Genomic DNA, 16,776 nt, shown 5'->3' on the forward strand with positions numbered 1-16,776 from the left:
CCCAACTCTGGGCTGATGGCTCCAACCAAGCAGAGAGCCTTCTCCAACCACCAGGCCGGCAGCCCCTCACCCTTGCTCCTCGCTCCCACCCCTCCCCCAACACATACAACCCAGCTGACTTCTCCCCTAGGCCTGGCTCAGATTCGCCCTCCTCCAGGAAGCCTTCCCTGAATAACGATGCACAGCCCTGCCTGGTTCCCTGGTTAGTGTAGTTGGGTAGGCCTCTCCCAGAGGAGACCAGGTCTCCCCCACCTGCTTGGGAGAAGATCTGGCAATGACGCCCTTCCCTGGCCCCCAGGTGGTGGTGAATGCCCTCCTGGGAGCCATTCCCTCCATCATGAATGTGTTGCTCGTCTGCCTCATCTTCTGGCTCATCTTCAGCATCATGGGCGTCAACCTGTTTGCCGGCAAGTTCTACTACTGCATCAACACCACCACCTCCGAGAGATTCGACATCTCCGAGGTCAACAACAAGTCCGAGTGCGAGAGCCTGATGCACACAGGCCAGGTCCGCTGGCTCAATGTCAAGGTCAACTACGACAACGTGGGTCTGGGCTACCTCTCCCTCCTCCAGGTGGTGAGTGTGACCTGCTGATCGGCATGGAACTGGGATGGAGGTGCCCCGGATCTCTTGTACCTGAGCCCACTGCCACTCCTTGTTAGGGAGCTGCCCACCCTGCTTCCAGGGCTGTGGGACCCTGAGGTAGTGTCTAGACCTCTCTGGCCTCTATTTAATGCCTGCCCCAGTGGGGCTCTGGGCAGGCAGCCTCTGGGGAGGACCAGACTTGGGGGGGCGGGGCGCATAACTCATGGATGATGGAGGCAGGGAGCAGCCCCCTCACCTCTCACCCAACCGCACTTTCTTAGGCCACCTTCAAGGGCTGGATGGACATCATGTATGCAGCCGTAGACTCTCGGGAGGTGAGTGGGGGTCACTGAGATGTGGCTGGTGAGCAAGCCAGGGGAGAGGACTCAGATCAGAGACACAATGGCACATTCTGCCCATCCCCACTGCCATGCTGCCTCCTCGGGAGGCTCTGAGACCCAGCAACCTGAGGGTGGCTGGGTCCACCTCTGGACCCCAGGCCTCTCCTGCCCACAGTGGGATGGGGAGCAAGGAGCAGCCAGCATGTACCCCCAAGCATGCCCAGCAAACCCTGTCCCATCCTGTGGCCCCTGCAGCAGGAGGAGCAGCCGCAGTATGAGGTGAACATCTATATGTACCTCTATTTCGTCATCTTCATCATTTTCGGGTCCTTCTTTACACTCAACCTCTTCATCGGCGTCATCATTGACAACTTCAACCAGCAGAAGAAGAAGATGAGTATCCAACCCGGCCATCCCTGGGCTCTCCCCATGCTGGGCTCCCTCCTCCCTTCCTTCGTCCCATCATTCCTCCGTATAGTCACAAATGCTGCCTCAGCACCCAGTGTGCTGTTGCTGGTGGCATGGTTGAGGCAGCAAGCCTGGGTTCAAATCCCACTGGGTGACCTTGAACAAGTGACTTGGCCTCCGTGAACCTCAGTTTTCTTATCTATGAAATGAGGTTGATGCTACCTACCTTGCTGGGTCCTTCTAAGGACCCAACAAGATATTGATGGAAAGCATCCCAAAACAGGCTGTGAGGCAGCGCTGGTCCCCTTCCCTTCTCTGGACCCCTCAGTCACCTTCCCCCTCTTCCCTCAACCCATATCTCTGGTCCCTCCAGGCCCCCCCTTCCCACCAGGCCCCCCTGCTGGGATGGGGGCTGCTTTAAGGGTGGTGCCTGAGGTAGGGAGGTTCTGGAGGCAGAGGGGGGATCCCCTAACCTTACGGGCTGCATTCCACTATACCTTGGAGGGAAAGACATCTTCATGACGGAGGAACAGAAGAAATACTATAATGCCATGAAGAAGCTTGGCTCCAAGAAGCCTCAGAAGCCAATTCCCCGGCCCCAGGTACAGCCGCTGGGCTCCTCCTCCTGCAGCCTGTGTGAGGCTCCCGCTGAGGGGGCTGATGGGGGCAAAATTCAGCTTGTGCTCTGCCTGCCAGGCTGTGTCCCTGACGTGAGGCTGGGTCCACCTGCAAAGAGGCTGGGTCTACCTGCCGAGAGGGGCGCCTCTTTGTAACTGCACAAAGGCACCGTATGCGCGAGCAGCGGCTGCCTGCTTAGCTCCAGTCACTGGTGTACCCCTCACCCCACCCTGCATAGCACCCCAGTGTCCATCCACTTTCTCAGCTGGTGGCCTCTGGTCCAAGGGCCCCTAGGAGGGAGAGTAAGAGGATGTCCAGATACCCTCCCAGTGAGCAATGGCTTTGGGAGAAGGGTGAGGGGTTGCTGGGGACCTTGACAGAAGGAAGGGTCCCAGATTGAGGAAAGATGTCCACGGACCCCATAGAATGGCCTGGTCTGATAGCTCTCCGCTCCCTGGCCTCCACCCTGCAACTTCACCACAAACCCTGATACCTCCTCTCCCTCTCTCTCTCCCTCTCCTCTTTGTTATGCTGTCGTGTCATCCTGTGTCTCCCACCTGTTCATGTCCTGTGTGGGCCCTGACCACTCCTCCACCCATATCCACCCATGTACATCCCTGCACTTCCATTCACTCTGCAGAACAAGATCCAGGGCATGGTGTATGACTTTGTGACGAAGCAGGTGTTCGACATCACGATCATGATCCTCATTTGCCTCAATATGGTCACCATGATGGTGGAGACGGACGACCAGAGCCAGCTCAAGGTGGACATCCTGTACAACATCAATATGGTCTTCATCATCGTCTTCACGGGGGAGTGTGTGCTCAAGATGTTCGCCCTGCGCCAATACTACTTCACCGTTGGCTGGAACATCTTCGACTTCGTGGTTGTCATCCTGTCCATTGTGGGTGAGCAGGACCAGCCTGGGCTGAGTCATTCAGGAAGGCCTGGTGCTCCCATTCTCGTGTATGCACACCTGCTCATGCACCTGGCATGATCACGCACACACTCACACATACACATGTGTGTGTGCACCTGGCATTCACACTTAATGCACAAAGGCACATGAGGATGGGTTCACAGGCAGCCTGTTGCCTGCACACACGTGAATACACCTCCAGAAACATTTACCTGGCTACTAGACACACACTCAGGTGCTCATGTGCTTACTGAAAAACGTAAGAAGACAGTTCCAGTACCCACACACACTGGAGAAGTGCGTGGACATGTGTAATTATGATAGTAATTAGCTACCATTTATTGAGCATTTACTGTTTGCCTGACGCTGTGCTATGCACTTTACAGGCATTAGCTCACTAATTGTTCATAACAATGCCATGAGGGAGGTACTATTATCCCTTCCATTTTACAGATGAGGAAACTGAGTCACAAACAAGTTATGTCGCATGCCCAGAGTCATACACACACAGAGCTATCCTCCCTCTCTCCCTTTCACTCTCATCTATGGCATCTGCAAACAGCCTTGGGAATGGGCCTTACCCTCACCCCATCAATGTTGGCATCTCTCACCTCCATTCAGCTCTGTCAGGGCACAGATGTCACCCCTGGCCTCAAGACCCTGGGAAAGCCCAGCCTGATGGGTCAGGCCATTAAGGCTATGCCCTGAGGGTTGAGCTTCTGCTGCTCCTTTCTGGGGAAGAGCACACCAGGCCGGGGCCCCTTGAGCCCCGCATGCCCCGCCCCCCACCCCCACCCCGGCCTCCCACCCTGAGGGCAGCAGTCCTCACCACTTCCTCCCTGCAGGCCTCGCACTCTCCGACCTGATCCAGAAATACTTCGTGTCACCCACACTGTTCCGTGTGATCCGCCTGGCACGGATCGGGCGCGTCCTGCGGCTGATCCGTGGGGCCAAGGGCATCCGGACGCTGCTCTTTGCCCTCATGATGTCACTCCCTGCCCTCTTCAACATTGGCCTGCTCCTCTTTCTGGTCATGTTTATCTACTCCATCTTCGGCATGTCCAACTTTGCCTATGTGAAGAAGGAGTCAGGCATCGATGACATGTTCAACTTTGAGACCTTTGGCAACAGCATCATCTGCCTCTTCGAGATCACCACGTCAGCTGGCTGGGACGGGCTCCTCAATCCCATCCTCAACAGCGGGCCCCCTGACTGTGACCCCACACTGGAGAACCCGGGCACCAGTGTCAGGGGTGACTGCGGCAACCCCTCCATCGGCATCTGCTTCTTCTGCAGCTACATCATCATCTCCTTCCTCATCGTGGTCAACATGTACATTGCCATCATCCTGGAGAATTTCAACGTGGCTACCGAGGAGAGCAGCGAGCCCCTGGGTGAGGACGACTTTGAGATGTTCTATGAGACATGGGAGAAGTTTGACCCTGACGCCACGCAGTTCATTGATTATAGCCGCCTCTCTGACTTCGTAGACACCTTGCAGGAACCACTGAGGATCGCCAAGCCTAACAAGATAAAGCTCATCACGCTGGACCTGCCCATGGTGCCCGGCGACAAGATCCACTGCCTGGACATCCTCTTTGCCCTGACCAAAGAGGTCCTGGGTGACTCTGGGGAAATGGATGCCCTCAAGGAGACCATGGAGGAGAAATTCATGGCAGCCAACCCATCCAAGGTCTCCTATGAGCCCATCACCACCACCCTCAAGAGGAAGCAGGAGGAGGTGTGCGCCATCAAGATCCAGAGGGCCTACCGCCGGCATCTGCTTCAGCGCTCTGTGAAGCAGGCATCCTACATGTACCGCCACAGTCAGGACGGCAGCGGGGATGGGGCCCCCGAGAAGGAGGGACTGATCGCCAACACCATGAGCAAGATGTATGGCCGTGAGAATGGGAACAGTGGTGTGCAGAGCAAGGGTGAGGAGAGGGGCTCAACAGGGGATGCTGGACCTGCCATGGGGCTCACACCCATCAGCCCCTCGGACTCTGCCCTCCCTCCCTCCCCACCTCCGGGGCTGACTGTGCGCCCAGGGGTCAAAGAGTCTCTTGTCTAGCAGGCTGCATCAAGGTGGCCAGCAGAGCCTGGTATAGCCCTAAAGCTCCCCTGTGGTGCCCGCTTGCTGAGGAAGCAGGGCTTTGAGTCTGGGACTGATCTGGCTCCCTGTCAGTGACAGGATTTGGCCATGCTGGGGCTGACACTCAGAATGGAGCACCTGCCTCCCCAGGTCATAGAAAATGGGAATTGCACTCTGAGGTTCCAAACTGGGCCTGAGGCCCCTGCCTCCATGATTTCACCTTCAAGTTGTTCTCACCTCCTCATGGGCCCTGCTACCCCTCCTCTTGGCCTGGGGGGAGGTCAGAACATCAGAATCTCTGCCCTCCACTTGGGGAGGAGCTGGCCTACAATGGAGGGATTTGCTGCCTTCCTGCCACCAGAGTCTTAAGAGCTACTGGCCTCTCCCCAGGCAGTGGCTCAGGTGCCCAGCCCCTCCAGGACGTCTTAACTTCAGTGACAGCAGACACCTGACCCCAGGCCCTGCCAGCTCTCTGACTCTGAGATGCAGCTTCACCCTGCCAGCTCAGGATTTCCCTGGGAAAGAGAAGTGTCACTGGTCCAGAGATGGCTCCACAAACCTGATTGGCCACTGGATCCTGACACATCGGGCTGGGGTTGTGTTCCCTGAAACCATTTCCCAGTTTGTCCATTGTCCAGACCCCTGGCTCCCCTGGCTGGCCCCTGGGGGAAGAACAGAAGGAGAATTCCACTTGAGGACTGTCTTTTTCTGGGAAGCACAGATGGGTAGTATAGGGTGGAGCCTACCAGCTGTGTCATTGCACTGGAGGCTTTCTTGGCCTTAGCACCCAGACCTGGGGTGGGGTCGGGGACCCTGGGGCTCAGGAGGCAGATTCCTGTCCCTCCCTCCCTTCCTCACTCCTCCATTAGCACTGGGGCTCCCTGTAGCCTCACCAAGCCTCGAGATCACCTTGTCGTCCCCCACCACGCCCATCTCTTTCTCCCTCCTCATCTTTTCTTCTCCCTCCTCAAAGTGATCCTAAGAACGTTATAGTTGAGCCCATGTGAGAGATTTCAACACCGGGGCATGCATGGCTCACCTGGCTCAGGCCCAGCCTTCCAACTTCCTGCTGCCTGGAAAGCCGGGTGGCACGTCTGCTGGCATGGCAGTGCCAGGCCTCTGCTGGCTCCTGGAGAACAGACAGAGGCCAAGCTTGGAGGAGGGGGTGAAAGACCTGCTCAGGCATTACTGGATTTATTCACCTGTGTGTGTCCCTTTGTGTCTGCTTTGTGCCATGTGTATAGCTGTGTGTGTGTGTTAAAGTGTGTGAACCACCGCGTCCTACGATGACTGCATATGCATGTGTGTATGGTTATATTTGTATATATGTGTGTCATTGTGCCCCTGTAGTGTCTGGCTGGTGTGTGTGTGTCTTCTGTGCAGGGCTGTCCATGTGGTATGCCTGTGTTGTGAGTGTGTGTACAAGTGTGAACACGTGGTAAGGTTTGCACATTGAGTCCCTGTTGGCCTTAGTTCCTCTTCTTTTTCTTCTTGTTTCTCATGAACAGTTTGATTAAAACTCAGGAAGCAGCAAAACCTCCAAAACAACATGTGTGTGTGTTTGTGTGTGTGCACACCCAAGGCTGGAGCCTTCCTTTCTGTCTGCCCTCCTCACCGCCCTACCTGGGCATCCCTCTCTCTCACTCCCCATGAGTCCACTCTTCTCTCTTCCTCTGGTTCTCTTCATCACACCCATTGCCCCAGCCCTGCTCCCCATCTCCTGCCTGTGTCCTCTGCGGAAGGAGGCCCCCACTCCTTCTGTCTCCTCCTGCAGAAGGTTCATCCTATAGGGGGCAGCCTCGTCCCTGACCAGCCCTCTGCCCACTGCCTTTCCCTCCTCCAGCCCTGGACGGGTGCGGCCCTAAGAGCCTCAGCATCTGCTGGACTGGATATCCTCCCCTGGACCGTGTACAGATTGCAGAGCCTTCCCCACCTGTGGCCCTCTCCCCTGCAGATCCACACCCATTCGCACCTTGTCTGGGTGGGGACAGGCCCAAGCCAGGCCGGCAGATGGGGTCCTTTGTACAGTTCTTATAATAAACCTCCCCCTGGTGCCTCTGATGTGTGGGTTTCTTCCTTCTGCGCCTCAACATGCAGATGTCGTGGAGTCTGAGGGAGCAAGAAGCAAGAAGGACTGGTGGGGATTGGAGCCAAGTGAGGATGACTTGGGAGCCTCTAGGGGGCCGGGGAGGGCAGGATAAGGAAAGCCTCAGCTCCCTCCCCTGGCCCAGTCCAGCTCTCTCCTGCCCCCTCCAAAAGGAGGCTTGGACACCAGTGTCTTAGCTGCTCTCTGGCCTCCTCTTAGCTGGAGTCTGAGAGGCCAGATGAGGTCAGGAGCTGTGCCCCTCCTTCCCAACAGGCAGCACCACACTCCCTCTCCCCACAGCACCCAGGAAAAAGGTATTGGGACCCCGCCTCCCCGGCCCCTCCTCTCTGGGAGCCCCTTCACTTCTCTCCCACCCCAGAGGCCCCAAGGTGCCTGTGGGGCACACGGTATGTGCGTGTACCTCCCTCTCCAGTGTGTGTACTATCCCCCACAGGACCCTGCCGCTGAGCCCCGACCCCAGAGAGCCCAGGGTCCCATGGACCCAGGACAAAGAGTGATGTTACGCAGTGAGCTCAGTCTACGATCCCGGTGGGTGAAATATAATGTTATATACAATTTTGTTTCGTACAACTTGGTTTCTGACTTCCATACTGTATTCCTTCAAACTAGTCCTTTTCAAGATTTCTGCACCCCCTTTTCCTGGGTCCTGAGGTTACATGGCACCCATGGGAGCTGGAGAGGGGCACCCACAGGCCACCCTGATGTCCCTCAGCCACGTCCCTGAGGCCCCTCCCCATCCTGCTGCTCTTTTTGCCTGGTGGGGAGGGGTCCAGCATCCCTGCAGGGTCCTCTGAGCCCCCGCCCAGGGTGCTGACCGCCCTCTCTGGGATGGGGAGCCAGTTCTCACTTTAAGTTTCTCCAAACTGCGCCTGGGTCCCTCTCTGGCCCCAAGGACAGGAAAGCTTGCAGGGGGGCCCAGTCGGCCTTTCCCCTGATGCTTGAATGGCAGCAGAAAAAAAGGCAAAAACACAGATACCACAGGCTAATATTTCAGAATCACATCCCTCCCCAGTTGTCAGTGCTGTTCACCACCTTCCTGAGGGCGGACTGTGCTTCCAGGGTCCTCGCCAAGTGCTTCAGATATAGGATTTCCTTCAAGGCGCACAACCGCCCTCTGAAGAAGGTATTATTATGATTATTCCTATTTTACACAAATGAGGAAATGGTCTCTGAGGGGTTAAGGCTGGGTGTTGCTTAGCTGAGCACTGTTGGCGTGTGAGACAGGGGAATTCTGCTTGTGAGACGCTGTCCCTTCCACTTCAGGGCCTTCAGTGACCCTGGCCCATGAATGCCAGTTGGGTCCACTGGTCATCGTGACCATCACAATGGCCCTGGCGCAATTCCAGATGCTCCCGAGGTGGGACCCCCCCGCCTTGTTGAGGACCACCACGTAACTTGGGGAGGCTTTCTGGCTGGTACACTGCAGGGCTGGGATTCAGACCCACATCCTTCTAAGCCAGAGGCCTCCTCCCGGTAACAGTGTGCCTAGTGGAGCCAGTCAGAGCAGACTGGGGAAGGGGCAGGGGTCTGAGCCCTTCTCTCACTGAGATTCTGCTGTCTCCCACCATCTCCAGGGTTGTGGGGGGTCCCTGTCCTCTTGCTTCCCCAAACCCCTGAGCCCCTTGTCCCCTCTCCCTACACCTCCATTTCTTGTTTTGATGCTGCCTTCCTGGAAAGGCGGGGTGTGCAGCCCAGGGTAGCTGGGGGCAGAGACGGGAGTGGGCTTACGAGGCCTCCTATTCCAGGAAAGAAAAGGCGTCACAAGCCCTGGACCGAGCTCAGTACTGTTGTCACCAAGGAGGGAACAGCGCGGTCCCAACTGTGACAAATAACCCCGCAGGCAGTGGGGCCCCCTCGCCCCCACCCCCTCTTGAAAACGGATCTCTGCCTGGCATGAATGGGCATGAAGTCCAAAGGACACATCTGCATCCCCACCCACGGGGGACATGGATATGTGTGTGTTTGGAGGATATCAACAGCCTCCCAACCTTTATGCCCCCTAGAGTCACCCTGGGCCCCAGGACCAGCTCCTGAGCAGGCGCCACTCCACACAGCCCAGGCAACACACCTGTGAGCATACACATGCACACCTACATGTGTGTGCCCCAAGCCTTCCCCAATTATTCTCCCAACTTTGGGGGGACACTGGCCCCAAAGCTAACCAAGGCCTCCACCACCAGGATGTACTTTGCTAAAAGAAGAGACCCCTGGATTTCCCCCTATTCCTCTAGGGTGTCTCCAACCACCCCCACAGCACCAGGGGCCAGCAGTCCCCAAGCTGACCTCAGGTGATGTTTATATTCCCGGGTTGTTTGTTCTATGAGCTGAACATATGACACATTTTCAGAGAAATGTTTTTTTCATTTGGAACATCTGGGAACAGCAAGAACATCTGGGACTGCCGGGAACGGGCTGTTCCTTCAATGAAACCTTAACCCTCCTGTCCCCACTTTCCATAGTCTCGGTCCTGGTGGGCACTCCTCAAGGGTGTCCCCCACCATGACAGGTGAGGCCTATGCCCAGGACTGAGGGGGCAGCATCTAAGACCCCTGCCTTCCTCACCGCTTGGGAGGCAGGTCCGCACCTCCCTAACCCAAATAAGCCCGCCAGCAGCACAGGCTGTCTGAAAAATGGAGGTTAGTGGGGAGAACGAGATGGAGGCAGAAGACATGTAGGATTCAGCATCTTTCTTCCCTTCCTGGGGGTCAGGAGAAGAGAAGGAGTGAGGGGACAAGAGAGAAAAAAGAAGCTTTCAGGAGACGTAAGACTCAGAGTGAGCTCGGCCGTGGGGCTGAGGTGTGCAGGCCTGCCGGGTGCAGCTGTGCAGGTCATGCACTAACACAAGAGCACCCCTCCCTCAAGGGGTGAGAGTTGTGTCTGACCCAGGGGCAGGGGCTCAAAGTTGAGCTTAGACAAGCTCCTGACCGCTATGGTTCCATCCACCAGTCTGCTGCTTGGCAAGATAAAGCCGGAGAGCCTTTTAGTTTCAGAACCTGAAACTAAACTGACCTCCTGTCCCCCACCCAAGACCCCTGCAGCTGTGGACAACACTTCAGTGCCCTGGGAGCCCCAACTGCTGAGTGGCGGGTTTTCTCTAAGCTGTCTCCACCTAAGTCCACCCACTTTGGCAGCTCCTAGCAAACTCTCCCACCAAGTGAGGGAGGGAAGCTTCTTGTGAGGGCCTGAACCAAATCATCTGCCACTCTTGGCTAGCTCTTGTTCAGGAACCTCTGTGGCCCCCTTCCTCCACAGGGTCAAATCTCCACCAACCTCCAACATGGCTGCCTGCACTCCAGTCAAGAGGCTGTGCTCTGGGCTCCTCTGGGTACCTGGCTTGGGCCCATAGCTGCCCCCCAGCACCTCTGCACCATCCTTCCTTGGTGCTCCTCTTCCTGCAGGGTGCAGGCTGGTCCAGGGCAGAGGGCCCACGCTCACATTCATCCACAGGACCCATGTGTATTTACCTAAGTGCCTGGGAATCTAGACTGCGGGATGGGAGGCTGACGGGCCTCAGGGCATGACCATCAGTGGGGTGGGTACACAGGGAAGGAAGCACAGGCTACTCTCAGAAGACTCAGGGGCCCCTACCTCCCAGGACATCCACTGTGGACCCCAGCTGTAGTGCCCAAGCTGGGGTGACCTTTGAGCCTTAGCAGCACAGCTGACAATAGAGCCCGCCCTCCCCCAGAGTCCCAGGAGAGTTGGTGCCTCCCCTGGGTCCCGATTTGCATGGCAGGAAGGGGCCTGGTGGGGAAGAGGCGGGGAGGAGACAGGCTGCAGCCGGGGCAGTTACACGTTTTCCCCCCAGGAGCCTCCATCCTTCCTCGTCACGGGCTTGGGGTCGAGACAGAGCGGTGACCATGGCTAGGCTGGCGCTGTCTCCCATGGCCAGCAACTGGCTCATGGCGTTGCTGCTGCTCCTTTCAGGTACAGCCTCCTGCAAAGAGGCCTGCTGGTTTCGCTCTCTGTCACCATCTCTTTCTGCTGGTTATGTCTCCTGTTCTCTCCAACCTCCCTCTCCTATCTCTCACACTTTCTGCCTCTGTCCCCCTCTGACTGCCCCGGGGCCTGAGTCTGTGGGTATCAGCCATGCTGTTGGACTCAGGGGTCTGCAGCCCCAGCCCCTCTCCCACCTGAAGAGTGTCGGGGCTGAGCTGGGCATGAGGAGTTGGTGGCTCTGACCGCGGAAGAGTTAGGCCAGGGAGGAAGAGAGGAGAGCAGTGTGGTTCACCCCCAGGCCCTCTCAGGGCACTGCATGGGGGGAGGCAGAGGAAAAGTTACCCCCAAGCAGACCCTGAGACACGCATGTTCCAGAAACTGTCCCCTGGTCTGGAAGACTGGAGAGCCCAGCTGTGACTTTCCTCTCTGTCTCATCCAGGCTCCTGCTCAAGGCCACTGGGCAGGTCCAAGGCAGAAGCGGGGCTGGGACACAGATCTTCTGGTGACCCTATCCCACTCCAGTCTCTCCAGAGCAGGGCTGGGGAGGGCTGAGGGGTCTTGAAGCTGACGTCCTAGGAGGAGGAAGTGGGTCTGGGAAAGCAGAGGGCGCGCAGGGGTGGGGCAGCCAGCTCAGAGGGGAGAGGCTCTGACCTGGCCCCGCCCACTTCCTCCCACCCAGCAGGTGAGGCGGTGCTATCAACCAACCACAAGGACCAGGCCACAGGTGGGTGAATGGTGGGCAACTTTGCCGCTTCATTCTTGAGCAAGGATGTCTATGTCCAACCCAGGTCACTGTCCCATGGCTGCCCCTTGTGCCCTTGTCCCCCTGGGTCTCCTCACGCAGGACTCCCATCCCCACCACCCGCCCCCTCAGACATCATTCTCATTAGACCTAAGTGCTCCAGTTCCAGTGACTGAGGGGCTGGGCTAAAGCCAGGGTGGGAGTGGGGAGCCAAAGGGAATCCCACAGAGGACTCAGGCTAGGTCTGTCCTGCTGAGGAGTCGGGCTCAGCCCTGAAGGAGCCCACAACCTTAGGGGCTCTGACAGGCTGCCCAGGCTGCTGGAGCCCAGGAATTCCGAGGGTGCCACTCACTGCCGGGGTGAGAGGGAGGCTTCTTGGAGCAGGTGGGTGGGGAGAGCACGCCAAGCTGAGAAAGAGGGTTCAGGAACAAAAAGTGGAGCAGGTCCACGCAGGAGGGTAGGGGGAGGTGATGGAGGAAAGATGGGCAGGGGATAGGTGTGGAGGGCCTCCATTGCCAGGCTAAGGATTTGGCCTTTAACCTTGTGGGCAGTGGGGAGCCCCCGAGGATTTCAAACAAGTGCAGGGCATTCCAAGGCATGGAAAGGGGGAGCACTAGGCCAGGTGGGAGTCTGTCCTATGGGCCTCTGGGTCCCAGAGGGTGAGGCCCGGATCAGGCTACTGTACGGTCATGGAAAGAGATCAGACGGTTCCAGAGCCTTTCTAAAAGAAAATCAAATTGGTAGTGGTGGAGAGGCTAGTCAGGAAGGGGCAGGGTCCGGTGGTTTGGCCTGTGGCCTCTCATGTGGCTCAGCTCCCCCACACCTCTGCGTTCTGTCTGTCCCACACAAGGACAGACAAGGGGTGCTAAGCCAGGGCTCAATGTCACCCAGGATGGGCCTCAGGTTGGGCTGGCAGCCAGGAAGATGCCAAGTGGGATTTTGATCCTGGCCTTGACTCCCACAGAAAGCCCTTGTTCCCAGATCTGGCAGTCCCCACGTTTTGTGGCCAAGAAACGAGGCTTTGAGGTGGAAATAAGGTGCCATGCAGAGACCTCGGGCACAGTGAGCTGGCTCCGGAAGCAGGAGAGGAACGACCCCAGGCCACTGACTGAGGACAGGGGCCGCATCCTAAAGACCAAGAATGGATCCATCCACACCCTCACCATCCGAAGCATCCAATATCAGGACAACGGCATCTACTACTGCCAGTGGAATTGCTCGGAGACGTCCTCTGTGCGGGGCTGTGGCACCGAGCTGCGAGTCATGGGTGTGTGTGGGGCCTGCCCTCCAGGCATGGAGGGGAGTGGGGGTGGACAGGGCCACAGGGTGCTCATGGAGTCATCACACTCCATCCCACCCCAGCCTGTCTCCACTGGGGAGGCTACATTGTGAAGGTGGCCCCAGAGCACCCAGGAGAGCTGCTGAAAAGCAGATCCTGAGGGATGCAGGCCCAAAAGGGGAGCCCAGCCTCACCATCCTTGGCCTCCTTCCACCCCAGGGTTCAGCACTGTGGCACAGTTAAAGCGGCGGAACACACTGAAGGATGGCATCATCATGATCCAGACCCTGCTCATCATCCTCTTCATCATCGTGCCCATCTTCCTGCTGCTGGACAAGGTGACCTTGGGGGCTGGGGAGGTGGCCATGGGGCAGGCCAGAGATGGGCAGGGTCTCCATCTTCTCAGCCCCAGAGCCTGCCCATTGACTCACCATTTCCACCACTCCCTCAGTCATTCAGTTTGTTCTTGCAAAGTGCACCTCAACCCCTCACCCCTCACCCCAGGCCAATCTCGCTGGCCCTCACTGGCCTGGCCCAGCAGAGAAGTGGGTGGGGGAAGCTAACATTCTCCATCCCTGGCCCCGCAGGATGACAGCAAGACTAGGATAGAGGAAGATCACACATACGAGGTGAGGAGCAGGGTGGACCCTCAGCTCGGGGCGCCGGGGGGTCAGCAGCACCACCTGTTGGTGTGGTTGGGGAGCGGCCAAGGGCTGAGCTCCATTCCATGTCTCCAGGGCCTGGACATTGACCAGACAGCCACCTACGAGGACATAGTGACTCTGCGGACAGGGGAGGTGAAGTGGTCAGTGGGTGAACACCCAGGCCAGGAGTGAGGGGTTGGCCATCCCCATGCCCCTCGGCACAGCCTGCTGGGCCCTCATGGACTGCTTCAGAGCCGCCTGGCTCCCAGCGCATCCCTTTATCCTTGGACCCCCTATCGGCCTCCAAAGTTGGCCCACCAGATCTGCCTGCCCCTCCAGCCTCTGGTCCCCAGCTCTTGCTGAAGGGACTGGAGTGGAAAGGCCACAGGGCAGTGATTTGGAGCAGGGAGTTCTCTGGGGATAGACTGGACCCAGCCTTCCAGGGGTGCTATGCGGAAATCCATCCTGCATTCAGGACAGGGCAGGCAGAGACTTGTCTGGAACCTGCAAATGGACTCAGAGCAGACTGCCTTCCTGTAGAGCCTGGGAAGGGCCACAGCCCGCCCCTACTTGGCCACAGATGGGCCGTTGAGAGCTTCATCCCTCTCCCACTCTTTCCTCCCCTCTCCCACCCTCTCCCACCCCAGGGGGCTGCTAGCCTTGAGCCCGTTCTCCTATGGAATAAACAACGTGTCTTGAGAAACCACACATAGGCTTGTGACATCTATGAGTATGGGTTGGATGAAAGTATCTGTTCGGGCACAAGTTTTTGGGCACTCGTGGGCCTATGGGGTGTGGGAGGGGATGACTGCCATGGGGCTCATGGACCTCTCCTGGGCTCCTAGCTTCTTCTCTCTTAAGCCAGTTGGGACCTGCAGTCACATCCTCCTTTCTTCCCCTGCTGGGACCCTACCTGGGCCCAGAGCAACTGGAGCCAGGCTGACTGGACTGGCCCTTCTCCTTGGCAGGGACACCCTCATCTTGTGTTCCTTTTAGCCAACAAGCAGCACTTGAGTCTTGCTCTGTAGGGCAGGGGTTACCCTCCCCCACCCATCCCAATCCTACTGTCCTTCAGGGCCTTCTGCCTACAGGAAGCCCTCCCAAAGCGCCCCAGTCCCTGCCCAATGCCTGTTTAGACCCCGGCCTCTGCAGCTCTTTCTTAGCTACTGCCTTGCGCTGCCCCTGCTCACCTTGTGCTCCAGTTAAACCAGAAGCTCCCTGAGGGCAGGGGTTCCCCTGCTCGTACCACACAACCCCACCCCTGGCCCCCACCAAGCCTGAAAATTTTTTTTTAGTTTGACCTAGAGCCACACAAGAGAGAGATTCTTAACGAAGGAGGCTTTGTGGTGGTGAAGTTTGGGAGTCCTTAGTCAGGTGACCCCTCAGGGTCAGACTTTTCCACATATTATTAGTGCCCCCTAGGGTCCCAAGGTCCCCCACAAAATGGTCCCTTGGGCTCTACAAATTAGGACCCCAACCCTCCAGCTGCAGGAGTAACTGGGAGCAGCTCACAGCTGGGAGCTCAAGTGCAGTTAACCTCCATGTGCAAAGCCAGGCTGCACTCCGCTTCCTGTTGACCTTGGGGAGACCCCAAAACAGCTCTTTGCCAGTCACTTTCTGGATTCAGGAAGGAGAAATCCCTGCCCTCAGGGAGCTGCCAATTTAACTGGAGAACCAAGACCAGCAAGGGGACCAATGAGAGAAAAACCAGTTTTTACCAGCTTCCCCCTGGAACTCCAGGAGGGGCAGGCGGCTAAGGCAGGCACGGCCAGGGCTTCAAGTCAATTTCTCCATGGCTCAGTCGTGCCCACACAGAGCCAGGCTGGCCCAAGTGGGCTGGCCTGCTCCCTCCCTGGTCTCTGGGCTGCCAAAGGGAACTGGCTTGTTTTGGCATCTGCCTCCACTGAGCTGGAGCCCTTCCTCCTCTGCTACTTTGCATAGTGGCGCTAATTCTGTCCTCCTACCTCCACCAGGGACCCTGGGCAGCCAGGCTGGGGGTGGGGAGGAGTCTTCACTTCTCCCCCCAGCAGGGTCTCCCCCTGCTTGGGGCTGCCCTGAGTCGGGGAAGGCCTCGGTTTTACCAAAACACAACTCAATACCTTTGAATAACTGAGTTTTCCTAACTTTGAAGTGCTGTTGGCAGAGAATCACTTGAGCCCTGAGGCCTTCCTCCTCCACCAGACACCCCCAAAGGGTACCCGCCTTCACAGCTATGATGCAGGAGCCCTCCCTGGCCTACATTCCTATTGTAGGAGCTTACATGATGGATGTCATCCTGTCTGTCTCATGGGTCCCTGGCCCCCAGAACTGACTGAGGCAGTGGGAACAAAGTTGAATGATGCTGGTGGCAATGAGGAATGTCTCAGGTCTCAGCTGCTTTATCTGCAAAATGGGAATCATAAAATCTGTCTGAGGGAAGGGATGTTCAGCATCTCAGCCAGATGCCGTTTTTTAAAAAAATTATCATATAGTAAAATTGACTTTGTTTTCTTTTGGTGTACAGTTCAATGAATTTTAGCACGTGTACAGATTTGTATAACCACCACCACAATCAAGATACAGAACATGAACCGAAATCTTTTACTGGGCCCCCAAAATATTTATATATTGAGCACCTCTTAAATGCCAACAGAATTTTATTGAGCACCTCCATATTCATTTATATGATCTTGCCTAAGCGCCAGCATAAGCCTGGAAAGGAGTAGCATTATCCCCATTTTACACATGAGGAACTTGAAGCCTAGGGAGATTATCATAATTGGCCAAAATTCACACCCAGACCTTCTGATTCTAAATCCAGCATTCTTCCCTCAAAGGACTGTGCCGGACTGAGCTTTGAACCAGAGGAGGAACAAAAGAAGGAGGGGACAGGGGAGGATCCTGGGACAACTTTGCCATCTCCCAAGTTTTCGCACTGTTCACAAGTCCCAAAGCCCCAAAGACCCCACTCCTCCCTAATAGGGCCAATGTCGTCCCATGGGGCCAACCTTCCAGGAGTCCAGCTCTGGGCGGCTTCCCTGGCCTTCCCCTTCCCCGGAAGGCAACCCTGAAGTCCTTTGGTGGGCACATGCGCCACTGCCCACTGGGGGAATCCAGCC

At 57.0% G+C, this 16,776-nt stretch overlaps 2 protein-coding genes across 5 annotated transcripts in view; both read left to right on the top strand.

The window, feature by feature from the left end:
• Positions 1–7,028, top strand: part of SCN4A (sodium voltage-gated channel alpha subunit 4) — a 45,116-nt gene extending 38,088 nt beyond the window's left edge. For 2 of the 3 annotated variants that reach the window (XM_070561623.1, XM_070561624.1), the window contains 6 exons: positions 299–577; positions 868–921; positions 1,183–1,320; positions 1,833–1,937; positions 2,594–2,864; positions 3,721–7,028. In XM_070561623.1, coding sequence (XP_070417724.1) covers positions 299–577; positions 868–921; positions 1,183–1,320; positions 1,833–1,937; positions 2,594–2,864; positions 3,721–4,946 — 2,073 coding nt within the window. In that variant the 3' untranslated portion in view covers positions 4,947–7,028. The remainder of the gene's footprint in view (positions 1–298; positions 578–867; positions 922–1,182; positions 1,321–1,832; positions 1,938–2,593; positions 2,865–3,720) is intronic. The other variant, XM_070561625.1, reaches the window with a different exon arrangement.
• Positions 7,029–10,795: 3,767 nt separating this feature from the next.
• Positions 10,796–14,386, top strand: CD79B (CD79b molecule). Of its 2 annotated transcripts, none has more exons than XM_008518293.2 (6): positions 10,796–11,001; positions 11,696–11,737; positions 12,720–13,022; positions 13,254–13,372; positions 13,622–13,663; positions 13,772–14,386. In XM_008518293.2, the coding sequence occupies exons 1-6, from the start codon at positions 10,935–10,937 to the stop codon at positions 13,868–13,870; spliced, it is 672 nt and encodes a 223-aa protein (XP_008516515.2). In that variant the 5' UTR covers positions 10,796–10,934; the 3' UTR covers positions 13,871–14,386. The 2 variants fall into 2 exon arrangements, with proteins under 2 accessions (XP_008516515.2, XP_008516514.2); XM_008518292.2 differs by having other exon boundaries at positions 10,802–11,001; positions 11,693–11,737.
• The last annotated feature ends 2,390 nt before the right edge of the window (positions 14,387–16,776 follow it).

This window comes from Equus przewalskii, chromosome 10 (assembly GCF_037783145.1).
Source record: "Equus przewalskii isolate Varuska chromosome 10, EquPr2, whole genome shotgun sequence".
NCBI lineage: Eukaryota > Metazoa > Chordata > Mammalia > Perissodactyla > Equidae > Equus > Equus przewalskii.

Excerpts from the sequence above, each read along its gene's own strand:
- CD79B (XM_008518292.2), top strand. The coding sequence starts at position 10,935 with ATGGCTAGGCTGGCGCTGTCTCCCATGGCCAGCAACTGGCTCATGGCG. Across the intron at positions 11,738-12,719 it reads CCACAAGGACCAGGCCACAG|AAAGCCCTTGTTCCCAGATC; the intron begins GTGGGTGAATGG and ends TGACTCCCACAG. Across the intron at positions 13,373-13,621 it reads TCTTCCTGCTGCTGGACAAG|GATGACAGCAAGACTAGGAT; the intron begins GTGACCTTGGGG and ends CTGGCCCCGCAG.